This window comes from Acinonyx jubatus, chromosome D2 (assembly GCF_027475565.1).
Source record: "Acinonyx jubatus isolate Ajub_Pintada_27869175 chromosome D2, VMU_Ajub_asm_v1.0, whole genome shotgun sequence".
NCBI lineage: Eukaryota > Metazoa > Chordata > Mammalia > Carnivora > Felidae > Acinonyx > Acinonyx jubatus.
In genome coordinates this window covers 8,036,390-8,064,282 of record NC_069393.1, presented here as the reverse complement: position 1 = coordinate 8,064,282, position 27,893 = coordinate 8,036,390, and the positions used below count along the sequence as shown (strand labels likewise).

At 39.0% G+C, this 27,893-nt stretch overlaps 1 protein-coding gene across 7 annotated transcripts in view; it reads right to left on the bottom strand.

Moving 5' to 3' along the window:
* Positions 1 to 27,893, bottom strand: part of RYR2 (ryanodine receptor 2) — a 749,501-nt gene that overhangs the window by 132,266 nt on the left and 589,342 nt on the right. For all 7 annotated transcript variants that reach the window (XM_053207799.1, XM_053207801.1, XM_053207802.1 and 4 more), the window contains 6 exons: positions 24,714 to 24,763; positions 13,993 to 14,053; positions 12,536 to 12,774; positions 10,804 to 10,885; positions 3,792 to 3,922; positions 523 to 843 (listed from right to left, as the gene is read on the bottom strand). In XM_053207799.1, the coding sequence (XP_053063774.1) occupies positions 523 to 843; positions 3,792 to 3,922; positions 10,804 to 10,885; positions 12,536 to 12,774; positions 13,993 to 14,053; positions 24,714 to 24,763 (884 nt within the window). The remainder of the gene's footprint in view (positions 1 to 522; positions 844 to 3,791; positions 3,923 to 10,803; positions 10,886 to 12,535; positions 12,775 to 13,992; positions 14,054 to 24,713; positions 24,764 to 27,893) is intronic.

The window sequence follows — 27,893 nt, the reverse complement described above, 5'->3', positions numbered from 1 at the left end:
TTGGTTATCCTCTCCCCACTCCTGATAAGATGAATCGCTAAAAGGGGGTTGTTTCAAAATCCAGTTTTATTTTCGTCTCTGTCTACAGAACCATTAGTTTTTGCTGCTGCACTTCCTGATCAGTCTTACAGAGACCGTCCAATCAGGAAAATGTCTACTTATTTAAAAGTTGTATCAATATGACAAGTCACCTGATGCCTGATCAAATCTACATTTTTTTTTATTATTTAAAGAACAGCGTGACAGAAACAATATTTTTAAAGATTTTTTGAGCACAGAAGAAAATATTAATGAGGCCCAAGATAGGAAAATTCTAGTAGTTCTGTATTTCTTTTCATTTTAAAACGTTCTTTTACTTAGGAAATCTCTACACCTAACGTGGGGCTCAAACTCATGACCTGCGAGGATCAAGGGCCGAATGCTTTACTGACCAAGCCGGTCAGGTGTCCCTAGTCTTCTGTTATTTCAAAGACTTTTGGAAATGAAACAAATTCACGTGATGCATCCCTCTCCAATTCTTACCTGCTAACCTCTTCATCCAGGCTCCCTCATCAATTCCCAGGTTATTATATATGATTTTCAATATATTCCCCAAGAGCGTGTTCATGTGCTCGGAGTTCAGGGCGGTACAGCACATTTCAGCCCTTTCTGGATTATTTTCAGGTCCGTGCTCCCACCAACGAGACATGTAGCTGCAAAGCATGGGCAGTATGACTTCCATGACGTGTGGCATCTGTGTGTAGCGAATGCCGGACTCAGCTAATTCCACAATTTCTTCCATGAGTTTCTCCAAAGACGGTATATTTGGGCACACATCCTCCACGTTAGTTGGCAAATTCAGAGCTAGAGAAACACACGTAAGAGTGAACCGCGTTCAGTGAAAGGACGGACTTACGAGGACGGCCACACTTCCACTGTGTATGGCAGCCACAAGCAGCCATCTTGCTCTGGGCTTCAGAGCTCGGCAAGACCCGGCGGGCCTTCCACCGGCTCCCTCTCTTTACTGGTGGCAGCTATATCCAAAGTTCTCTCTTTTCCCCAGGTTCCTATCTTACCACCACGCCTCACTCCTTTAAGATCAGAAAATGACCATTTCTTCTACTTCAGAGCAAACCAGAATATCAAAGGTCTCTGCCTACAGGCCTTCTGTGTGGTCTATCCTTCTGCGACCATCACCTATTTTCAGAGCAAGGAGCTCTGAGGTCCCTGTTCAGGGCTCGGCCTGTGTTCTCAATGCCCCACTACAGAGGCCATGCTTAGGCCCTATGTTGAGCCACTTATATATGCTCTGTACACAGCATAATATATATGCATTATATATATAACATACAACATATAATTATACTCTGTAGCGCCTCCTCCCCAGCAGCCTGCTGCGATGCTTTGAATCTCCCCTGGATTGTTTAACTTTCCATAAACTGCTTTCTATAAATTTAACTTTCCATAAAGTGCTTCCCACCACTTAACTGATCGCCCTTTTTCACAAACCCTTACGTGGCTAACTTACAGTGGCATTTCCCATCACTGACCACATTCCCTTTTCCTTAATCTCAATGTATTCAGTCTTTCCGGACTCCCTCCTGAACTTTGTCAGGCTCCTTTTAATGGCTATTTTCTCCTTGAAGAACTTTTTAAAAAAAATTTTTTTAAGTGTTTATTTTTGAGAGAGAGTGAGAGAGAGAGAGAGAGACTGACCACGAGTGGGGGAAGGGCAGAGAGAGAGGGAGACACAGAATCCAAAGCAGGCTCCAGGCTCAGAGCTGTTAGCAGAGAGCCTGATGCAGGGCTTGAACTCACCAACCATGAGATCATGACCTGAGCCAAAGTCAGACACTTAACTGACTGAGCCATCCAGGGGCCCTTCAAGATTCCTCTTGAACCAACTCAGTTAAGCCGTTCTGGTATCCTCAATGAACACTGCATTTTTGTGCCCTTAGCGTCCTTTATTCTGAATTCTATCACATGTATCTACCGGTCTCTCCCGTACTGCAACTAAAACCCCCCTGAAAGAAAGAATCCAAGTCTAATACTTTCTTATGTCAAATCTCCCCCATTTCCCTCAGTGTATGTTGCAAACAATTACTTGTGCCATGGCTAAAACCTGAATGAAAGCGGATCCTTCAATTCAATTCCTTTACTTTGTTATGCAAATGTGTGTTACAGAAACAAAAGCAGGTAAATTATCTGCTCTGTGTGTTTCCTTTTCTGCAATAAATAACAAATCTGCTTCATTCTGGATTCACAGCAAAAGGATTAATCAGTCAAAAATCCTAACTAAGACAACTTAGTAAGACAGGTTTACACAGAAGCCTAGTAGCTCAAATTCAACCATGTTTTACTGTTTACAAATATATTGTGGCAATTATGCAGAGAAATATTGCTAACTCACATTCAACATATTTTGCCTTAGCTTCCTCTGTTATAGGAAATCAGAATTATAAAATGGGCAAATTAAATAATGACGATTCAAGGTTTTAAAAGATTCCTTACTTGATAAAAGGCATTATAAAACAAGTATAACCAGCAGATCTCCTCAAAAGAGTTACACAGAGAAATGATCTCATTAACAGAGAGGGATGCACTTGTGGACAACAAATAGTTCTTGCCTAAGTTTTGAGAACTCTTTAGGGCTACTGGAAAGCAAAGGAAATGCAGTATATGGTATCAGACTTAGAAGAAATCAAACAAAAAAGTAATATGAGAGGACACCTACATAATGTTTAAGCCTTGAGAACTCTGTTTTGATCGCTTTCAATGGCTGATTGGAGAAATAAGTCGTTTCTGCTATGTTAACTATTGGCCATCCAACTCATTTCAAATCCTAGTAAATAATTCTAACAGGTTCTCACAGACTGATCCTTGAAATCATCAGCAATGGTCCTAAAAGCTTTTCAACTGGGACAGTGGGAAAAATGAGCCTACCAACCCAGAAAAATAGATTTTCCCAAGTGAAAGACAATTCGGGGCATGACTGTTTATAGATACCTAGTATGCATACAGACGTACATAAAAATCTTAAGAATACACATGCTAAGGGGCGCTTGGGTGGCTCAGTTGGTTGAGTGGCCGACTTCAGCTCGGGTCATGATCTCGCAGTCCGTGAGTTCGAGCCCCGCGTCGGGCTCTGTGCTGACAGCTCAGAGCCTGGAGCCTGTTTCAGATTCTGTGTCTCCCTCTCTCTGCCCCTCCCCCGTTCATGCTCTGTCTCTCTCTGTCTCAAAAATAAATAAACGTTAAAAAAAAAAAAAGAATACACATGCTAAGGTCAGATTCAAATTTGAGTCACTGATTAATTGTGTTTCAGATTTATAAGTTTTTTAAATGATAAAAATTGGACTAAACTGTGAGAAAAAAATCACTTAATCACTTGGGAATTAATCTGTCCCAAGAAGACAGACACATCTGGTGAACCCAAACAAAACAAAACAAAAACCAATCTGAAGGGTACAAATCCATAAATATAATGAATAACACCCTCTGCTCGCTGTACCTATGAGAGAGAACTGAATCAGAAATCAGACTGACCCATTTATTTCCATTTCTGCCAATTATTTTGTCTTATTCTTAGGAGGGCTAATTTGAAGAAATTAAACGACTTTTCTTGCAGAGACACTATGGGGATAGTATATAACATTCCAGAGAATTCCAAATCATAACATTTAAAAACAAATAGCATTGGAGATAATAAATTGAAATGGTCCATGAAAAAAAGTCACTGTAGGAAAATACAGTAGATGTCATTACGTTTCAAGGTCATATCTCAAATACGGAACATGCTTCTTCTGCATTACCTGCTCTTTCTCGCGATGACTTGGTATTGTAGATAGAGTAGATGTTATGTTTGTCGAGATGAGTTTCCAAAAATGCGACAGGAAAGGCACCAGCAAAAGCAGCAAGACATTCTCCTAATGCAGAGCGTTGCCTACAAGTGCAAAATGTTTGTTTTTTAGGTCTTCCAAGTGAATGAAGAAGTTACACTAAAGGCAACAAGTTTAAAACTAACATTAGAAGGGCACCTGGGTGGCTCAGTCAGTTAAGCTGACAGCTCAGAGCATGGAATCTGCTTCGGATTCTGTGCCTCCCTCTCTCTCTGCCCCTCCCCTGCTCATGCTCTGGCTCTCTGTGTCTCAAAAATAAAAATAAAAAAACCTTAAAAAAATTAAAGACAAAAAAACTAACATTAGAGGGATAATAATCACGCAAATAATAAAAGTAACCCCCAAATCCAGTTTCTACATTGCAAAACATCATCTGCTTTCAATAGCAAAGTCTCCACCATTTAAAAACAGCTAAATTATCCGTTAGTTTAAAAAGAAGTTAAGGGGTGCATGGGTGGCTCAGTCGGGGGAGCATCTGACTTTGGCTCAGGTCATGATCTCACAGTTCGTGGGTTTGAGCCCTGCACATCAGGCTTGCTGCTGTCAGCTCAGAGCCCGCTCCAAATCCTCTGGACCTTCTCTCTCTGCCCCTTCTGTGCTTGTGGTCTCTGTCTCTCTCTAAAATAAATAAAACATTGGGGCATCTGGGTGGCTCAGTCAGTTAAGTGTCTGACTTCAGCTCAGATCACGATCTCATGGTTTGTGAGTTCCACCCCTGCATCGGCTCTGTGCTGACCGCTCAGAGCCTGGAACCTGCTTCTGATTCTGTGTCTCCCTCTTTCTCTGCCCCTCCCCTGCTTGTGCTCTGTCTCTCTCTCAAAAATAAATACATCCATATTTTTGAGACATTTAAAAAAATACATAAAACATTAAAAAATAAGTTAAAACATTATAGACCAAAATAACAAGAAAAACCCTGTCAAATCCCCCCCATGAGTCTGGACATTTCTTTTGCTTTGCTTCCTTTCTTTACATCTTCTTCTTTTTTTAAACATAATGACCTACTGAGGAAGAATTCTTACTAGGTGAATAAATGCACTAATAAACATTAAAAAAAAAATAAAGTAGTGATATCAACACAGTAATACAATTTTCTGAAAATTTACTAAGTAATTTCAAGGTAGCTATGAAGTATTAAGACATAATATATACCAAAAACTATTAATAACAGTTAAAATTGATTCATCGTTTTTAAGGGAAGGAAGAGGTTTAAGGAATCATTCTGGGATCAATTGATTCAGGGCAGTTCATGACTCATGGCTCCCCCTGCCAGTGACATAAATTCTCACTTTCCCGGGGCGTTTGGGTGGCTCAGTCCGTTGAGCGGCCGACTTCAGCTCGGGTCATGATCTGGCGGCCTGTGAGTTCGAGCCCCACGTCGGGCTCTGTGCTGACAGCTCAGAGCCTGGAGCCTGTTTCAGATTCTGTGTCTCCCTCTCTCTGACCCTCCCCGTTCATGCTCTGTCTCTCTCTCTGTCTCAAAAATAAACGCTAAAAAAAAAAATTAAAAAAAAAATTCTCTCTTTCCCTTAGCTACCTACATAATCCAAGGATTCGCTGGCACATGTTTATTAAATGTAGGACAATATGAGTTATTTCAGCGTATTATGACCTCCTGAAATTACTTTACATAAATATTTTACTTTAAAAGTCCATAAAATCTATCTAATTAAGAAAAGATCATACAATTCTCTTTGGTAGCTTTAAATTCCTAATGGAAAAATATATGACTACATAAAATTAACAACACCTAATAGTTTAATATTTTAATTAAAAATGACTAGACATTTAGTCAGCTAGGAGAAAATACCTCTTCCTAGAATGACACTGAATAACTGAATAACACAGAGTTTAATCCAAACACTGAATAACATTTTATTACTAAAAATAATTTAGGACAGCAAGAAATCACAAAGGGAACAGGCTTTGATTCAGACAGACCTGAGTCCCAAACTTATTCCTGATACTTGTATCACTTTAGGAAAATTACTCATTCTTTCTGTTTTGCTTTCCTTACCTAAAAACTGGGATGCAGAATTGCAAAATTTCTGACACATAATAGGAGTTCAATAAAAGTTTGAAAATAATGAGAATATACTTATTTAAGAATTTAATAGCCTAAAATGTTTCATATATGACCCCAAAGTAATGAATTCTCTTACATCTGACTGAACAAGTCCTTTTATTTTATTAATAATACATGTGAACTATTTAATAATTTACTTTAAAATTTTGATTCAATTAGTAATTCTCAGACCAACTGTGATTATTCGTATTTTGGAAATAGCAGGTTTTTTATATGATGCTTATTAAGATACCTACATTTTTCTTAGTACAGTGACACTCTTTCATTTTTTCCAAGATATCTTTTACTCATCTTCCAATTTTCATTACAAATTTTTTTTTAATGTTTATTTATTTTTAAGAGAGAGAGACAGAGTGTGAGAGGGGGAGGTGCAGAGAGAGGGAGACACAGAATCCGAACCAGGCTCCAGGCTCCAAGCTGTCAGCATAGAGTCCAACACGGGGCTCAAACTCACAGACCACGAGATCATGACCTGAGCCGAAGTTAGACGCTCAACTGACTGAGCCACCAGGCACCCCTCCCAATTTTCACTTTTATACTCTCCCCAAATGACTTTATAACTGCAAGAAAAATAAAAAAAAATGTATCTTTTTTAGATCCTAACAAAAGAATCCCAAAGTTTATCAAGGAAAACCCAGAGGTAAAAAGAATAACAATGAGAGCACTGCTGAGGTTATGAGAGAGTTTGGATTACCAGATACTACAATGTATCATAAAGTACTAACAATTCAGGCTACATGGTACTGATCTAATAATTTAAAAAGTCAAATAACAGAACAAAATAGAGATTCTAGAAATATAACCTATTTAATCTATTACCACAGTATAGAATGAAGGTCTTATTTTAAATCAGTAGATAAAAGAAATATTTAATAAATCATTCCTTTGGGAGGAGGTTGGGGGATGGGTGAACTAGGTAAAGGAGATCAAGAGGAATAAATTTCTAGATATAAAACAGATCACAGAGATGAAAAGTGCAGCATAAGGAATGCAGTCAATAATATTGTAATAATGTTGTGCTGCGACAGATGGTAACTACCCTCAGAGTGGTCAGCATGGTGTAATATAGGGAACTGTCCGGTCACTAAGCTGTGCACCTGAAACTAATATAACATTGTATGTCAACGACATTTCACTTAAAGATAAATACTTTCCACATGGAGGATGGTTTTAAAATTTTAATTTGAATTCTACATAACACCTAAAGAGAAACATGAAATTCAGATTCATTTTCAGTAAATTCCCTTCTTACTCCAGAGATGATCATTCCGGACATTCACTACTTTCCTCAAACTTCTTACATTTCTTTTCTGAATCATCACTTGGCTGAGGCATATTTCATTGAGAAAAATGGAAGCCAGGAGACACACACCTATTTATACCTGACTTACCTACTACCTGCTTTCTGTTGAATGGAGGAAAGTTCTGCGTTTCAAAACGTTCTAAAACATACATTTCTGAACACCCCATGTCATTCTCTTTATTGTGTGCTCACTGACCCATGATAAGCTGCCAATATTACATTCTTCACTTTACTTGTTTTGTTTTTTGTTCCTCATTAGGTCTAAGGTCTTTGAGAGTAGGGATCTATCTTGCTTATTACGGTTGTTATCACAGAACCTGGTGCTTACTAAATTTTTATTGAATGAGTAAAAGATTAAAAAGCTAAATGTAAACAACAAAAAGAATGAAAAACCTAAAAGAATAAGTTTTTTTTAAAATGTTTATTTATTTTGAGAGGGAGAGAGAGAGAAAGTGCAAGCAGGAGAGCGACAGACAGGGAGACAGAGAATCCGAAGCAGGCTCCAGGCTCTGAGCTGCCAGCACAGAGCCTGATCCGGGGCTCGAACTCACTAACTGCGAGATCATGACCTGAGCTGAAGTCGGAGGCTCAACAGACTGAGCCACTCAAGTGCCCCAGAGATAAATATTTTAACTTCTAGCTGTTATGAGTGTGGTACCACTTTTCTAAAAATATTAAACTAAGAAGAATAAACACACATGAAATAATTGACAGATTATATAAAAAAAAAAAAATTCCCAGGTCATAAGATACTATCTTTACATAGTTTCATATAGAAGCACTATAAAGTTATAAAAATGCTATAAGTCACAAAGATGGGAAAAAGAACAGGCAAGAGATTAATATTTGCTATAAATAAAATGGTTTTAGTAGATAAAATTCATTACTAATCAGTAAAATAACGCATTAATAGAAAAATGGACAAGAGATATGAAAGGCAATTCATAAAATAAAGAAAAATGGCAGAGTAAACACAAAACAATGGCTGAGAAGTGGGAGTTACGGAAGTGCATTTGAAATTAACATTGGAGGGAGCCTGGGTGGCTCAGTCGGTTAAGCGTCCGACTTCACCTCAGGTCACCATCTTGGCAGTTGACGAGTTCCAGCCCCGCATGAGGCTCTGTGCTGACGGCTCGGAGCCTGGGGCCTGCTTCCGATTCTGTGTTTCCCTCTCTCTCTCTGCCCCTTCCCTGCTCATGCTCTGTCTCTCTCTGTCTCAAAAATAAATAAACATTAAAAAAAAAATTTTTTTTTGAAATTAACATTGGATCCCATTTTTAACTATTGTATTTTTAAATAGTAAAAAGAATAATAATCAGAAATGAGGAAAATGTGAGGAAACAAGGCTTTTCTTGTAAAACTTGACAGTGTCAAGTGAATCAATTTTCTGGAAAGACAATGAGATGTTATCATAATCCTTTAATATATGCCTATTCTTTAATCTGTAACTAAAGTAAATAAACTGAACTATAACTAAACTGAGACAATAACTAAACTATAACTAAAACAAATAAAATTAAATATATATAGATTTTATATATATTTAAATATATACATAAATAAGTAAAAAACTATGAACGAAGATTCACATTTATGGAAATGAAAAAAACATTCATTTTTCAAAAATGAGGTAACAATAAATTATAAAACTCCCTCAGTATAAAATATTTGAAGCCCTAAAAATCATATGAAAAGAGATTAACTGAAAATATAGGTAGGGGCGCCTGGGTGGTTCAGTCGGTTAAGCGTCCAGCTCTTGACTTTGGCTCAGGTTAAGATCTCATGGTCTGCGATTTGAGCTCCCCATCAGTCTCTGCGCTGGCAGCACATAGCCTGCTTGGATTCTCTCTTCCTCTCCCTCTACCCCTTCCCTGCTTGTGTGCTCTGTTTCTTTCTCTCTCTCAAAATAAAAAAAAAATAAAGTTAATAAAATATGTGTTAAAGAAAATACAGGTAAAAAAATATTCAGAGTGAACTCAGTTGTCCTTTTATATGGATTAATTGTTCTGGCTCTATGTAGTTGCCACCCTATTTTAATTATTGATGCTTTATTTTTTATTATTTTTATTATTTTTTTTTCAACGTTTTTATTTATTTTTGGGACAGAGAGAGACAGAGCATGAATGGGGGAGGGTCAGAGAGAGAGGGAGACACAGAATCGGAAACAGGCTCCAGGCTCCGAGCCATCAGCCCGGAGCCTGACGCGGGGCTCGAACTCACGGACCGCGAGATCGTGACCCGGCTGAAGTCGGACGCTTAACCGACTGCGCCACCCAGGCGCCCCTATTTTTTATTATTTAAAAAAAATATATTTATCTTGAGAGAGAGAGAGACAGACAGCATGAGCAGGGGAGGAGCAGAGAGAGAGGGAGAGACAGACTCCCACGTAGGCTCTACACTGTCAGCTCAATCTCGGGAGTGGTGACATCATAACCCAGAGTCAGACCCTTAACTGACGAAGCCAACAGGCACCCCTACGTATTGATGCTTTATAAGTTTTAACAGTTGGTAGGCCAGATGAGCGAGTACTCTCGCATTACTTTTCCCTCTCTCAAAATTTTATTGGCTAGTCTTCTGAGTCATTCTTTCAAATGAACTTTCAAATGAATTTCCCAAATTTCAATAAAAAACAAATTTCTTAAAAAACTTTAAGAAAGAAAACAAACTTTTTTTAAATGTTTATTTTTGAGAGAGAAAGAGACAGAATGCGAGTAGAGGAGGGGCAGAGAGAGGGAGACACAGAATCCGAAGCAGGCTCCAGGCTCCGAGCTGTCAGCACACAGCCCGATGCAGGGCTTGAACTCATGAACCATGAGATCATGACCTGAGAGGAAGTCAGATGCTTAACTGACTGAGCCATCCAGGCACCCCAAAACCCAAATTTCTACTTGAAATTGTATCGTAGTAGATTAACTGGGGGAGAATTTACAACTTTTCAGTATTATTCCATTAGGATATCCTTTCACTGGTTTATTTCATCAGTCTTCTCGCCGAATGTCATTTTCTTTAGTCTAGCCTTTAAAAAAACTGCCGTCTTTTTCTTGTCTTTTTCACAGAAATCTTTTTACTGAAGTTGCGAGTGACCTCTTATTTTAAAATTCAGTGGGACACCTGAACTTGACCTGTCCACATCATCTGAAGATCTCTTCATCTTGAATGCAAAAACATGAAAAATAAAGCTGGTTTTAATAACTGCCTATATTCATGCTTAATTTGCTTTTCAGATACATACGAGGAACTCTTCTAGCAGATTCCTTCATAAACTGGACTCATAAATGCTCTGTTTAATCTTTACATTGAATATGGTCTTTACCATTATTGCTTTACTTTTTTTTTTTTTTTACATAACTTGATCGACTTTTATTATATCAATTCAAATTTAGCTTAAAGATTGTTCAATTACTCCCAAGGAATTCAATATGTTGATCTCGTTGTTTAGTGTGTAACTAAGGAAAAAATGATAAAGCAAAGACTTGAAATAAATGGTTGTAACACCTGAAACAGATATTGACACAAAGTTAGTTTTAAAATCTTACCTTTCCACATAAATACTTTTGCTGGTTCCCAAAGCATATAAGCTAGTCAGAATTCTATAACATGACACCTGTACATCTTCCACTAAGGAAAAATAAAAACAGAACAAAAACACTTGTTATTTATACACTGTTGTACGAAATTTTAGAATAAAACCAAAATTCCATATTGAGGGCATACTTATGTTTTAGCATTTTTAAAAAAAATCAAAATTAGGGGTGCCTGGTTGGCTAAGTCGGTTAAATGTCCGACTTCAGCTCAGGTCATGATCTCGCAGTTCGTGAGTTTGAGCCCCACGTCGGGCTCTGTGCTGACAGCTTGGAGCCTGGGGCCTGCTTCAGAGTCTGTGTCTCTGCCCTACCCCTGCTCATGCTCTGTGTCTCTCTCTCTCAAAAATAAACAGACATTAAAAAAAATTGTTTTTAAAGCAAAATTAGAACAAATAGATATGTAAAATGAAATAAAAAATTATTTCTCAAACAAAATTTGTTTCTTTAAGGAGCTGAAAGCATTCTATGGAATGGACTATAATTATTCGGAACATTCTCAGGAACATTTTAAGAATAATTTTTCTGTAGATGGAAGAAAAAAGGATTTCTTCAAGAATAAAATTAAGCACAAGAATATTTGGGAAGGTCAGGCAGATTGTGTCTCCTGTTTTGAAGGTATATAAAGACTGTGTCTTTTATTTTAACACCTAAGTGAACAATAATGAGAGTGCTGGAGGAGGTCATGAGTTACTTGTTTTTGACCTGACATTCAAGGCATCGGGAAGCCAATCTTATAGAGAAGCCAGAAACTAAAATAATACCTTATAGGTGATCTATGATCCGATAAGGCATGTTTAAAAGGCAAGAAAGAAAATCTAAGAACCTTGGATTTCTAATCCCAACTCTTCTAGTATTTCCTGGAGAATATACCATGACATGAATGGAGAAATCATCCTTGTCCTCCGGACCTGGTTCCGTGTCCACACTGCACTGCAATGCTCCTACAATGGTTCAAGGACATGTGCTGCGAGTAGCGGCTGTGTTATCCACTGAATAACACAGTGGTTTTCACACACAACCGTACTTCACTGGGAGACCTACAAGGTGGAGAGTCTGAGTAGGCATGTCATTAAGACCCACTTAACAAGGGCTTACATCTCTCACGCTCAACATCAGTAGGAGAGTCGGAAATTGGGACAGGTCACGTATCATTGTGTTTCGCATTGCTATTAGCATTCTGTGGATGTTTTTAATAATTATGGAAATCTATGCAAAAATAGCCGATTAAATCCATAAAAACAGACCGAAACCTACAAATAGAAAGCGTGTGAGCCACTGTAGTAGGCCAATTGTTTAGCCACGGACTTTGTCAGAATTACAGCTTGTGGAACAATGTGCACTGACTCAGACGTAATTGGAAAACAATGTTGCACATCCCGTGATCAAACTGCATTAGAAAAATTCCATGGAAAGAGGGAACAGAGAAGCAGCAAAATTTGGAACCTGCACTTGAACAAGGTGGAAATGACTGCCCACCACCACTACCTTCCTGGTCTCTTCTGTGAATGCATAGGATTCAGTGATCTACCTCTCTAAGAATGGTTTCTGTAACTCAAATGTCAACCGAATGTTCTGGGGGCAAAAAAAAGAGTGCATTTCAATGGATAAGCAGCGCTTGATGGGGCTTTTACAATTTCTCATTGTACTATTAGATAGTGAAAGTCTAAGTAATAGGTTTACATACATATTAGATCTTCTCCGAACTGATGCTGGCCAATATGCTCAAATAATGATGACAGCATTGGCAACAGAGCCACCGTGGTATAATTGATAATCTGAGTAACACCTTTGGGTTGGTTTCGGGTGTGGGTGAACTGGCCCTGCTTGAGATTCTCCATTGTCTTCTCCAGATCCTCCGCCGCATTGTCCAGAAACGTTCTGAGCGCACTTTTAACACTCTCCAGGCCAGTCTTCATGACAGTCCTAGCAAGTAGAGAAAGAGAACAGATACCTTGCAAAAGGACCAAGTGGAATAGAAATAACACATGCTTCTACTTTGGTTACTTATCCGTGACTTTCACTCAGCCAATTACTTTAATTCACCCTCAACAAACTTTTTCAACGTACTTGAATTTACAGTAATATATTGCTCTGTGAATGCATAACCTTTCCCAAATGTCTTCACCGTCAACTTAATGAGGGCCCAGACCAAGAGGCAGCGCTCATGCTCTGTATTTTCTAGCAATTTTGAGTATTTGTTTCATGATGAGCAAAACACAGGTTTTGAGCCAGCTAATCCCCAAATCCAACACAACCGAAACGGTTTCTGAGGCAACGGCTGTGAAAGAAACGTTGAATCCCTGCTACACCAAGTCATTAAGTGATGTAAATGTTTTAGGAGTGAAGTGTAGCCATGAGCTAAATGAGCCTCTAAAGGCTGAACTTTGTACAGAAGTGACCCCCAAATGCCACTATTTCTAGTAGGAAATGAAGGGATCTAATAGCATCTACTTTTTTCATTTATTATACAAAACACCTCAAGTAAAATTTTAAAGGCAAAAATAAAGAACCCAAGAGTATCATGGGGTATCCTCTGTAGGAGACATGGAGGAATTTTTATTTAGATCTATCCTGGATAATAAGTGAAATAAATGTATGACTTAAAGGCTGAATCAATCCTGCGAGATACACGGATTTGGTATTTAGGCAAACGACTGGGTTTCCAGCCCTGTGGCTGGGAGGGCAGAGTAGAAAGTACACGGACTTGGGAACTGGCCTACTTCCACACTTACTATGCAATCAAAAGCTTCACTTTGCTCATCTGTAAAATAACAATAAAGCTCATGTCCTTATAAAGCTAAATGTTACCACAAGTGTGGAACACAAGTTACCACACCTAGAAGCTACTGAGACCTCTGAAGTTGCAGCTTACCATCATCTTTACTGGACATGATACATTCCCGCTTCAACCTTCAGTTACATACCTAGCTGCTACAGACATTGCTTGAAATTTAAATAACGATATATATATATGATCACAAAAATAACACAATGCCATTTATTAGTAATTTATAAAATACGTTTTCACCCACAAGTGTTTATTACAATTCCAAACACTGAAATCAAGAGACAAGGAATGTCTTAATATTCTTTTAAGTGTAGCACTACTATGCTCACTTAGACAAAAACATATCCATTTACCTTGCATCCAAAGTCTGACCCAAAATATGAAGACAGTTGACAATTGATGTGGCATCATTTCCTAAAGAGCAAACAAAATGCTATATAAATTGCCCGGAGGATTTCTCAGCGACCTTTTCTGGTAATATTTGTGTACCAAAAATTAGTCGACAGTACAACCCGACAGTAACTCAATTAACAAGACTTTTTGATAATCAAGTTCAAAATCATGCGGTTTTTCTGCTCGAAAGTGGTTATGCAAATGTAAGTAGAAAAGCAATAAAGCATGTTTCATCAAATAGCTGACATACTCAAGAAGCATTCAAAGCACTGTGCCAGGCTGAAGTGTTTTAACTGAACTCTTCAAATATATTCACCTCCCCATATTGGCTCATCTTCCTCCTAAGTCATAATGTGTATCAACTTTTTAAAATCAGCTCATATCCTTTATGAACGAGATGGGCTAAAAGTCCCATAAATAAACTGAATTCCTTTGCAATTACCCAAGCGTCTCTGCTTTCTTATTCCATTCAGCTGCATTAGGATGAATTATTTTGCCCAAGTGTTTTTGGCCTTCGGTGAAAACCAGCCACCAAACTATCACGTAAATAAGCATCAGAAGCTGAAGAAGTTAAATCCTACCCTTCTCAGACACTTGAAATGGGATGGCTTTTCTTGAAAGATGACATTCACCCATTTTAACTGTGTATTTTACCAGAAAGTACAGAATTATGAATAACTGTACCTATTTGGCTTTGTGATGAAGATACATAATAGCAAATAAATAAAATGATGAATCCAAAGTTACAAAGTAATTTGGCCACTCACAATACAGCTTGCCATTATTGCTTCCTCATTTTATAGTTCCCTATTTATAATACATAGAGTCATTTCCCGGGTCCTGAGGTCTGAACATACATTTTTAATAACATTTGAGTATGTTACATTCTTTAGGCAAAAAAAAAAAATCCTAATATATATGAAAATTAACAACTGCCTTAGAATCTGGATAAGACAGTTTCGTGATATGATATACATAAGAAAAAAGTAAACTAAGGTGTTCATTGCTAGACTCTGAGTTCTTTGATAAAATGTTCCATTCATCTCGTGCTTTGATTCTCAGAATTTCTGGTAATAATGAAGACAAAATCAGCAGAAAGGCAGAATTTGTTATGTCCCTGTCTATTGATTCATAGGGCTTTCACCGCAGCCCATGGAAGTATTACTCATTTAATTATTCATTCACTCAATAAATACATGTCAAATACCAGGCATTCTGAAACTTCCAGTTATAAGTGAAACAGAGTTCTCATGGTACTTGCATTTTAATGGAGGACACAGTTAATAAAATGTTAAGAAAAAAATCAATATGAACCTAATACCAGGCTACAGTAAAAACTATATATTTATATATATTAATTATATAACTATATATATATAGTTACACACACACACACATACATACATATATCAGAGAATAGGGATAAGAGCAACTGGATAGGGTAATAAGGTGAGTGGTCACAAGGCTCTAAGAAGGTGGCATTTGAGCAGAGATTTGAATGAACAAATCATGCCTATGCCTGGGAGAAGGGCCCAGGCAGAGGGAACAGCATGTGCAAAGGCTCTGAGGCAGAAAATGAAGCTGGTGTTCCACGTAAGGCAGTGAAGGTGGCTGATGTGTGATCAAGATTCAGGGGGAAAAAGGGGGGTATGAGGTAGAGAGGAGGGGACTGGCCAGGTTTTGCAATTAGAGCAAGAGGTCTGATTTTTTTTTTTTTTCAGGTGCAATAGAAAATATCCTTAGGTTTTGAACAGGAAGGGTTCTGGTTTCTATTTTAAAAGGACTAATTCACACTGTGCGAAACTCTGGAAGGGCAAGAGTGCAAGTCGGTTAGGAAGCTGCTACAGTCAATGACAACTGAATTTGCATTAGGATACCAGCAGTGAAGAAGTTAAGAATTCATTTTAAGCCTTCGCTTATGGACTGAACGTGAAATGAGACGGACAGGAATGAGGGATAACTCCAAAATTGGGTGAGCACTTGTATGAGCAACTGGGTGAACAGTGGTAAGATTTACTGATGTAGAGAGAGCACAAGACAGGAGCGGAATGAGGGAGCTGGGGGCAGCTCAATCTGCTTCAGGTAGGTTCAGAGTGATGGGCCTATTAATGTCAGGTAGAGATGTAGAATAGGCTGCCGGTGCACACATCTGGAGTGCAGAGAACACAGCTGGGTTGGAGCTACACATTTGGGCCCCACAAGCATACAGATCCTTTGAAAAATCATGGGCCTGAATGAAATTGGCCAGCATGTGCATAAATACAGAAGAAAAAAAAGGTCTCAGGGCCTCCAATGTTTGGAAGTGTGAAAGATAAGGAGGAGACGGCCCAGAAAATGAGAAAGAGAAGGCCCAGGAGGGAGAGGGGACACAAGGCAACATGTGAGACTCTAATGGAAGTTATTAGTTAGCCCCAAGTCAGAGAGGCTGGCCCCTCACTCTTTGTCCTAAAACTCAGTTCTTTTTCCCTTTCCCTTCCAGTCTGCTGTCTCCTCCTATAGAGGACCAGTGTTTGTACTTTGAGCCTTTTCCAAAGGAGTGGCTGGGGTATTGCAAACCTCCATTCATTATGAACTCGTGAGGCGGGATTTCTGTTCCTGGTGTAGGCCAGCCCCGAGAATAGTGTCTGGTAAACAGCACGTATTCGGTTAAATCTTGTGGGCTGTGAAGAATAGGAAATACTACCAGTGGCCAGACAAGTTCTGGGGGTCAGAGGAAAATGCATAGGTCGTATGGGAGATTTCTGTGATTGTAGAGTAACCCACCATAAGCTCTGGGAATCGTCACATTTTGGTATACTCCATATTAGACGCAGTATAACTTTGAATGGAAACATCTCCGTGTAAAAAAAAAAATGGTGGGGGGAGGCCCCTAAGGAATGTAGAAAAAGTACAAATTGAATCTTCAACATCTTGTTGGGCAGACCAAGCAAAAGCATCAACTCTACCAGCAGGGGTAGAGGCCTAGCTTATGATTAGTTTTGAAGAGATAAAGCATGTAGCAAGAACTTTAAATAAGAACCCCGTGCACCCCGCCCTTCTGAAGGCTCTCTGGATCGCCATCACCAGAAATGTCAATCACACTATCGGTAAGGACAGGAAAGGCTAGTGACAGTGGAGTAAGATGATAAAATTCTAAAGCGATGATTGTATTTTCATGTATTTAACTACATGTAATTTCTTCACTACTCGGACTAGAATAAAAACCAAAAGTTTGATACTTTCCAGCTTATGCTCTTTCAAGGTCCAAACTGCTTCCCTTGTCTTCAAAGGGAACACACTTTCCTTGGTCAGTAACTGACCAACACTTAAGGAAACACCCATGAGTTAGTTGCCTACTTGTCTCTGAGGTTGTGTGTTCCCATCAGTGCGTAAGCATGAAAGGTACATGACTAAAATCATAACCTATACCTGAATCTGACAGCAAGAGACAGCAAGCATTTGGTTTTTACAATGATTGTACCAACTCATAAAACACGACAACTCTCTAAATAAAAACAACAAAGTTAAAAGAGGTTAAAGTCAAAATATTCTTTTTGTATCTTAATCTCAATTTGTTTTGTGGTTTTTAATATAAGGTTCCTGTAAATCACGAGTTTTCAATGTTATTCAAAATCTGATGTGTGATGTCCTGCTTCTGTTCTGTAATCTGATGTTTCGAGTCACTGGGAAAGCAGTGACAGACTTTCTAATTTTTATTCTTCATCCTCACTTGTCTCCCATGGCTCTTGACACAATACCTCATTGTGTTCGCTTCTTTGAAGAAATGATTAATCTTGGCAGAATCCTCATTAATAATGTGAAATAAAACTATGCTAGAGGCACAAATTTCTCTCAAAATTAAGAGGGGATAAAAAGAGACTGAAAAGGGCCAATAACTTCATTACTTCCAAAGTCTGTGACACTGAACAGAATAAAATTATTGAAACTTTAACCTAGTGAGAAGTTTTAGTTAAACTGAAAATATATTTTAGATAATTACATATTCTATGTATTTACCCCGAAGTAAGTACATTCTCTCAAAGTGGTATGTTCAAAGGAAAGAAATATCTGTTATCACTCTAATACTATTTTCTGATACTATTTTCATGATAGGTCTCTAATTCTGTCGTTTCTCACCTATTTCTTCACAAGAAATGCGCTATTTTTTACATAGGCAATAAAACAAGTTAAATCCAGGAAACTCTTGCCTTTGCTATGTATACTGTCATGAGACAACAGAACTGTTACTCTAGGGAAAGACCTTAACAATATTTTAGTGATTTCAACAATACTCAGCAAAAGCAGCACATTGCGCATAACTGAACTATTAAATTCCCAGCATAATGACATGTCCAATTTTCAGATATGCACTATCCTCAGAGACCCTGAGTGCTTTAAGTAATTTTCCTTTCATTATGTGTCCCATTAAACACAAGCACGATCTGAACCTTCTTAGGGATAATACATACATGTACTAGTTTTCTAATATCTCCTGATACAAGATAGCAGCCCTCATTTTAAACACTTGAATGGGTTTTGGGGGTGGGGAGATAACAGATGGGTCAATGTAAATTTAACACATTAATTTGTTAATCAGGGAGAGATACCAACTGATAGAATCTACTGTATCACTTTACTACTGAAACTCTGCAAACATAACATTAAGATTTACACGGCAGTTTAAATCAGGCATCTCTTCCTGGGGGGAGAAAACCCAACATTTTAACAAGAACTACGGCTTCTTTTAAATATGTGACAATACTGGGGCACCTGGGTGGCTCAGTCGGTTAAGTGGCCGACTTGGGCTCAGGTCACGATCTCACAGTCTGTGAGTTCAAGCCCCGCGACGGGCTCTATGCTGACCGCTCGGAGCCTGGAGCCTGTTTCAGATTCTGTGTCTCCCTCTCTCTCTGACCCTCCCCCATTCATGCTCTGTCTCTCTCTGTCTCAAAAATAAATAAACGTTAAAAAAATAAATAAATATGTGACAATACTTACCCTATTTAATATCCCTGTGGCTAATAGTGGAGTCAAATTAAAGATGTGCCACATTGGGCTCTAGGGTCACTGAGGACAAACCAGAAGAAATTCTGGAGTATTATGCTCAATTTTGGAGTGTTTGCTTGATTCTAGGCATTCCCAAAAATGTCTCTGCTATCAGATTAGGAAACTCTCCAGCTCTCTGGACAATCTGCTATCTCACTAATACGTGAACAATTTACCAGAAAGCGTGAAAGTAGAAAAGGCCTCCGAATGATAACTATTTTGTGCCTTCTCAAATAGTTCCTCTAGGTGACAGGATCGCGGTTGGCTGGGTTTAATGATCTTGTTTGAATAGTCATTAATTATGCATTACTTCCTCTTCAGTGTAAGTGCCCTAAGTGGTTTCTTGGACACCTTAAGAAATAAAAAAAAATATATATGTGATTCTAATGAAATGTGGGATAATTGGATACATTTTTCTTAATCATCTCATAAGCCAAAAAAAAAAAGGTAAAATTTCAGTTATTCTGAACATAAGAAAATTCCAAATCAAGAGCCCTTATCTCTTTGTTCTAAGTGTCTGCTCTTCTCTTTTGGAATGTAGGCTTCCTGAAGGCAAGACCTAGTTGGTTTATTCCTTCAGTCACCTGACATGGATAAAAGACCTACTATGTGCCAGGCTTCGGATACAACAATAAACCCTCAGTGAGCCAAGAGGTTTGTGCCAGACAGGGATGTGACTCTGGGGACATCATGGAGGACAGGTACTCGAGTGAACAGAATGTTCTAAGAGTAGGGGGAGGGACTAAAATCAGGGAGGTTGGGGAAGGTTTTCCTGACAGAGTAGGTAATATTTGGGTTGAAATCTGAAGGGTGAGGTGAGCAGTTTACTCCACTGAGTGTGAAGGACTGGAGAGGAGACTTATGTCTGGGGACCCCATTCTAGTAGGCAATTACAGCAGGTGGAAAGACCCTGCACAGAAAGGGATAGGATACTTTTAAGAAGCAGAGAGAAGGCCACTTAAGCTGAAGCATAGACAGCAGGCCAGAACGTGGCAGGGAAGGTGGATGGAGGGGTACTCAGGGGATAGTCTATGAAACACTAATGTGGCCAGATGCAGAAATTTTCTTCTCAAGAAAGGGAAGCCACTGAACCTGCAGGAGAGTGATAGGAAAGACAGGATTGTGGGAAGATCCAACTGCTGTGGAGCACACTCTGGAAGAGCAAGAGGGGATTCAGGGAGAATGGTCAGTTTGTTCCAAGAGGACAGATGACCGATGCCTGGACTGGCCTCAGATGGTCACAGTGGAAAAGTGCAGAAATCTTCATTTTCCTGTTCTCACACCCTGAAAGGATGACCCCACACAGCAGAGCACAATAAATATTGATTGACGGAGTGCCTGGGGGGGGCTCGGTCAGTTAAGGGTCTGACTTTGGCTCAGGTCGTGATCTCCTGGTTCATGAGTTCGAGCCCCGCGTCAGGCTCTGAGCTGTCAGAGCCTGGAGCCTGTTTCCGATTCTGTGTCTCCCTCTCTCTGCCCCTCCCCTGCTCATTCTCTGTCCCTGTCTCTCTCAAAAATAATTAAACATTAAAAAATTTTTTAATAAAAATTAAAAATAAATATTGAATGAATGCATCAAATGAATGCTATTAAGGCATTCGATTATATTTTATTATTATTTATTTCACATATAAAAATAAAGCCCTTATGAAGTCCTGATTTGCATACACCTGTGGCACCACGGCTGTCCCTGTTGGAGGCTTAGTTACCAGATTCTGCTTCCTTTCCAACTGACCGAAAGGCTTAAACAGGCTGTAGCAGGAGGGCTTATGTATTTTCTACCATCGTTGGCATTTGTAATCAGAATTTCCACTTAGCAAAAGTGAGCAAAAATGGTGGGATTAAAAAGCAATATTTCATTAGTTGCCAATGGATCCTTGAAAATGGCAAATGGGATTCCCATCACTTCTCAACTTGCCTGGGTCCCGTCCATGTCCCAACCAATTTTCTTAAATACAAGAGTACACCAACTTATAATCACTAACGAGGATGTCAGAATTCAAACAGGAAGCCTATATATATATAGGCATATATATATATATGTATAATGAAGATACTAATTTCTTCACTGTTATATTTTTCCATAAAGCATTCTAATGGATTCATCAGAACTACTGTTCTGTGGGGAATAGGGCCTGTTTCTGCTTTTAAAAGACTTAGCTTTTTCAAATATAAAATGAAACGGTTTAAATGCCTCAAAAAAAATATATGAAGCATAAAACGTTTTGTACTGATGGTCTCTTTAGTTCTTAAATAGTGTGCCTCAATGTAGAGAATGCATTTTTAAGTCGATAAAAGACATACACAAATATAGAAGTCCAAATGTGGGAAATCTTCAATTAATCAGAAAAGTCCTTCAACTACAGATGAAGTCTGGAAGTATAACAACAATTTAATTTGGCAGCCAGCTTGGAATAAAGAGTCCCTTACTCATCAGATCCTGAACTCACCACAATCACTACCACCAAGACGAATATTTTGTCTCCTGGTATGAATATTCCCCGTGTGTCTCCAATCGCACCTTCCTGACATGTTGAGGGTGTGTCTTTCTACATCTTTACTTCTGGTCATCGCTCCTAAGACACAAAGCCCGGGCATTCCTTTGTCAACCTCAACTTTTCACTGTCTTAATCCGTCCTTAGCTTAAGTCATAAACAGTTTGTAAATTTAAAGCAGTACAGTAAAAACCACTTTGATCATCAGTGTATTGTCTAACAGAATTTGGAAAAAAAATGGTATCATGTTAGAGAAGGGAGAAAGGAAAAAATCACAGATAATATGACTATAAAGGACCACTATGTGTGTGTGTGTGTGTGTGTGTGTGTGTGTGTGTGTGTGTGTGTGTACATTAGGTCTCTCTCTTTAGGGAAATCCACAATGGCAGAACTGATACATCAAAAATAAATAGTTGATATACCACTTCGACTTCATTCTGGAAATGGGTAAATTATAAAGGCTTAATTATGCATGTACTTTAAAGAGCTAAGTCCTCTAGGTTCCCCTAGGAATCCCTTAGGTTTGAAAGCTGTTAAGACTGCAGTTTACATAATCCTTCAATGTTCATTACCTTACAGTCGATCAGCTATGCGCAACTGATCTCTAAGATTAGTATTTACTGTGACCCAGTTTAAAAATGGAAAAACATGGGGTGCCTGGGTGGCTCAGTTGGTTAAGCAGCTGACTTTGGCTTAGGTCAAGATCTCACAGTTTGTGGGTTTGAGCCCCGCGTCGGGCTCTGTGCTGACAGCTCAGAGCCTGGAGCCTGTTTCAGATTCTGTGTCTCCCTCTGTCTCTGCCCCTCCCCTGCTCACGCTCTGTCTCTGTCTCAAAAATAAACAAACGTTAATTTTTTTTTTAAATGGAAAAACAAAAACAAAAACAAAGGTTCAGAGAAATCAAGTCTCTCGTCCAAATCATTCAGCTGGTCTAGTTACAAATAAAGCATTTATATCTAGGTTTTCCGACTTGAAGCCCACTATTTTTCTGGGACATCCTACTAGAGTCTGAAGCCAGGTTGTAACTGTCATGTGTAAACGTGATATGGATAAGACTTAAAGATTCTAATAACTTGACAAGACTGTATTAGAAAATGTTTGATTAACAAAGGCCTCCTGAAGTTCGTATTATTGTATAGGCAAATGCCAAAACAAATTTGAAACCCTGAAAACAAGAGACGCTAGAATAATATAAAGAAGACACACACAAGTACGCTTTTGGGGTAAAGTAGCTCTCCAGTAAATTCCTGTTAAAAATAAAAATAATAGTATTTAAAGGCTACAGGATTTAAAATACAATGCCTAAATGGAGTATGAGCATCATGTAGGGATGGTATGAATGTTAAAGTCTGGCTTGTCTCCATGGAGAGGTAGTACAAGTTTCATCAATGCATTTATCTTTAATTACTAGTCCCTTAAGAAACATAGGAGATTAAAGAATAGGCAAAATTTATCCACAGTAAGAGAAGTCTATACGTAGTGCCTTTGCAGAGGTTATAAACCGGAAATGGCACAAGGGAGGCTTCTGGGGTGCTGGAAATGTTTTATGTCTTGATCTGAGCAAATGGACATGTATGCGTGGATGGAAAATTTCAACAAACTCTATCATCAAGCTGTCTTCAAGATTTGTGTACTTTGCTCCATATATGGAACACCTCAGAAAATTTTTAAAAGAAATTATAGTGAAATATAAACTAAGAAGCCAAGAATTTACGGTAAGAACTTAGAAACAGCACAACGGAAATATTACCATGCTCATCAGTAAGAAAGTAAACACTGCCCTTGAGAAAAGGGGTCCCCATCAGAGCGATACAGACTAAGACAGCACTCTCGGAAGACAAATGGAGGACACTTGAATCCACTGTTATTACGAGAAAGTTGAAGAGTTTCTAACAATTCTGTCTGCACAATGTTCATACAAATTTTTCTATGTCGAGGAAAAGTCAAACAAAAATCAGTCAACTAGAAATTACTTGGAAGAGATTTTGCCCAATGATGTGGCACAACTTAAACATGAATGCAAAAACTCAGGCAATTTAAATGAAATACAGGAGCGCCTGGGAGGCTCAGTTGGTTAGGCGTCTGACTCTTAGTTTCAGCTCGGGTCATGATCTCACGATTCCTGAGTTTGAGCCCTGTGTTGGGCTTTGTGTTGACTGTGCAGACCCTGCTTGGGATTTTCTCTCCCTCTCTCCCTCTCTCTCTCTCTCTCTCTCTCTCTCAAAATAAATAAGGAAATAAACTTTAAAAAATATTCACTGTGTCTTATATAGAAATGACTTAACCCTTAGCGTTTCCTGTGAATGGAACTGTACTTACATCTGTATCAGTACACTAAATATTTCGCTACTAAAATCACCCCAACACTGTCTCAAAACCGACAGTGCACAGAGCTAAAGTTTGCTTTCGTGCTTTACAAAAGCAGCTGCAGGAAATGAAAACACAAATTCTGCCAGCTGCTCTGGAGTCCTAAAGCCCCACGGCAAGGAGAATCTGTGGCATGTGGGTGACTGCCCTGCATGGCTGTCCAAAAGCAGGTGCGCGGTGCGTGGACTTCAGTCACGCGAATTCTCAGACACAAACAAAAGCTAACTATGGGGTGGGTGATGCTAGAAAAGTCACTTCTGCCACGGGAGGTCCTTGCCTCACTGCCTCTACCATGAAGCTCCAATGTCTGGAATGCAGTCAACATGCAAATCTGTAGTCAAGAGCATTAAAAAGAAGAAGAAGAAGAAGAAGAAGAAGAAGAAGAAGAAGAAGAAGAAGAAGAAGAGCAGTTAAAAATTTTTTTCTGACTTATGACAGCTCATTCTTTAATCTATCAGAAACAGACAAATGAATTCAAGGGCCCAGTTGCACTTCACCCCTCCGAAATAAAAGATGGCAGAAGCCGCCATGTCCATTCATTTTCTCTTTCATAACGCAACCTTTTGATTTTCAAATGTGCTTTGGACCAGCATAAAAAAGTTACAGTCTTCAATTTCACCATAGAGAATGCTACTTACAAACGACCTCGAGGACCTTATCTTGGCCTATGACAACCATGCATGCAGCCATGCAAACATGCATTCATGCAACATAGCAGCACACAACACAGTGCAAAATTGGCAAAGAAAACCAAGTGATGGCCATGCTAGTATTGGTTGCAAGGGTCTCCTTACCAAATAGTGAAATCCTATGCCTGACAAGAACTCCAAGTTTGCAGAATAGGCTGAAGACAAAAGAAAAACAAAAGAGAAAGGGGGGAAGGGGGAGGGAAGATAGAAAAGACAGGGAGAAATTAAAATAAATTAAAAAAAAAGAAGAAAAAAAAGAAAAATAAACAGCTGATATATGAGCAGGAAAAAAGCAACATGATGTCACGCAGAAAGAATCAATTTTCTGAGCAGAATGTGGAGTAGAGGTATTAAAGAAAGAATCTTTGAGTGCATATCTTTAACAAACATGGTTAAAAAAGCACATATTATAAGTAAAGAAACCAAAAAAAATTTGAAAGCAAAGCTAATTAATATAAAAGCAATCTATATGAACCCCTTAAGAATATGACTACTCAAATAGCACAAGGAAAACGCTTAAAATTTTATCTGCCCAAATGTACCACTGAAATTCTAGAATTTTTGTTGTTGTTGTTATGGATTATTATTTAAAATCAGAAGTATGGCACTTGGGGCATGAAATGTCACTTTAAAGTTTAGTATGTTTATCATTTGAACTTTCCTTCTTTCCAACCGTGAGCATACCCCTTCCATATACACCAAAGCATCCAGTGAATTTGAACACAGTGAGGTAGAGATAGAATTTGAACAACTGATAATCACTCAGAAAAACGTTGCAGATGCAATAACTTCAAGGGCTCTTCATGCTAATGTTTGACTTAAGCCTATTTCTATCTCCTCCAGAGCAAGTTTCTGGGCCACTGTGTTCCTGGGGATCGGCCGTGGGAGATCCCAAATAAGGGTGGCCTGCATTCAGCAGGACAGCACTGATATGTACTAACTCTCACATCAGAACCTGGGAAAGACCTGCCATTGTCCCAGCTTGTCCCCAGGCTGCAGTCTGGCGGGCTCCTTCCAGGTCTTCTCAGGAATACCCTTCACTCCCTTCCCTGCTATACTCCCTTCTATCCATCCCTCAGGATTCAGCAACAGACATGTCTACTCCAACAAGCCTTTGCTAACACCCAGTGCTCCTTCACCACTCCCAGTCCAAGCTGAAAGGGTTCCTTCCAGCCTCTCCTAGGGGTCATGTGCAAATCTCTACCATGACATGTAACCTTCCATATTGCAAATGATACTATTTTCACATCTACCCAAACACTTCTGAGCTCTCAGATAGAGGCTCTGCGTAGCCAGCACTTGATGGAAGCTCTAGCCTTGAAGACCCATGTGTACCACACCACCCACACTCAGCTTGACTGTCCCAGCTAGATCCTGACTGCCCCATTCTGTCTCGCGAAGCTCTCCCATAAACAGCAGTGTGTAGACATGCCCTCCCCAAGACTGGGGATATGGACGATGCCATGGAAAAAAAAATGGAGTCACGAGCTCACGGCAGGACTGGAGAAAGGAGACGGAGAATCACGTCTGTGACGCTGACATTTTTAACAGTAAGTTTTGGCTATCATCTCTCATTTCTGTAACAATGCAGAATAATGTATTAATGAAAAATAACTATAAAGGGTATCGTACAGTTTTTCCAAGAGAACATGGATCAGCAAATCTCTCAGTGAATTTGAGGTCTTGAGTCGTCTCCTGGCAGTTCTAAAAGTTTTTAAAACAATGATCTATTCAAGCAGGTATTATATTTAAAATGAGGTATTAGCCTCCTGAGCTGCACTGTCTCTGTGTTATAATGTGAACGAAAAAAGAGATAATAAAATAAGCAACGTTCTCCAGGTGCTCTGACCCACTGAGCCTTATGCTAATTCAACAACGATCTGTCTCCATCTCTAGAGAGTGAGCGCTTGTTAGAGTTGTACATATTTTGGATCCCTATATGTATATCAACCTGTTTTGAGTGATCTCGTTTTACTTCTTATGAACTGAGACTCTGTCGTATCAGTGTGAAACATTCTGAGATGATGTTGAATTTGTAATGCTAGGATCATGTTTGAACACAATTCATCCAGACCTAGGACATTTTCCTGTGATGAAAAACACAGCATTATTCTGTGTCCGATTCTGTTGGATTATAGTGAGTGTCTGAGAACCTGTTTGAAAAAAATGACTTCTTAAAATAGCAATGCTTCTTAACTTTGGTTGTTCCTAATCAGTAGCCGATATGTAGAAATAGAAATATGTAGATATGTAGAAATAGAAATATGTAGATATGTAGAAATAGAAATATGTAGATATGTAGAAAACCAGGTTCTCACAAAGGACAAACTGTATCTATTTCCCCTCCTGTGCTATCATCAACTTTTAGAGTGGAGTTTGTATATCAACTATAAGGTTTTATTATTATAAGCTTTGGCCTATAGTTTCTCTAAAAATATTCTCCATAATACTGTCTTCTCTTTCTGTATGTATATCCCTCCATTACTAACATTCTTAAGAAATTATAATTCATTGGGGCGCCTGGGTGGCTCAGTGGGTCAAGCATCCAACTTTGGCTCAGGTCATGATCTCAGGGTCTGTGAGTTCGAGTCCTGTATCGGGCTCTGCTCTGTGCTGATAGCTCAGAGCCTGGAGCCTGCTTTGGATTCTGTGTCTCCGTCTCTTTCTGCCCCACCACGCTCGCTTGCTCACACATGCACACACTCTCTCTCAAAAATAAACAGTAAAATAATTAAGAAAAAGAATTCATAACGCACCTACAATTCCTTGGCTTTGATGTCTCACTGCTCTACAGAAACACTCCCTAGAAATTCTCGGTGCTTGCTGATCAGTAAATCAAATAATACTTTTTCAATCTCGGTCCTGGAAAGCTGCCTATGGTACTTGGCATCACTGACTACTTCAATCTGGGAAACTCTCAGTTCTGTTTTACGGTGATATGTTTCCCCTTCTTCTCTAATAAATCATCCTCAGTGTTCTTCAAAGAACCATTTCTGAAAATCCTTCAGATGTAATGAGTCTCTAAGGTTTGGAATTCAGACCTTTTTGCTTCTCTGTCTACTCTCCCTTCATCTGCTTCCAGAACTGTGAGCATAACATGGGTACAGATAATCTCCAAATATGCCATTTCCGGCTGAATAACCTGCCATGCTTCAGTAATTACCTAACCAAACTGAACCCCTTCTTCTCAAAACCAGGTCTCCGTCATTTCTTTTTTTTACTGTTGCCAGCAATATTGTTCCAACCACTCAGCACTGAAACTCCAGCACCGTGGGGACCTGCCAT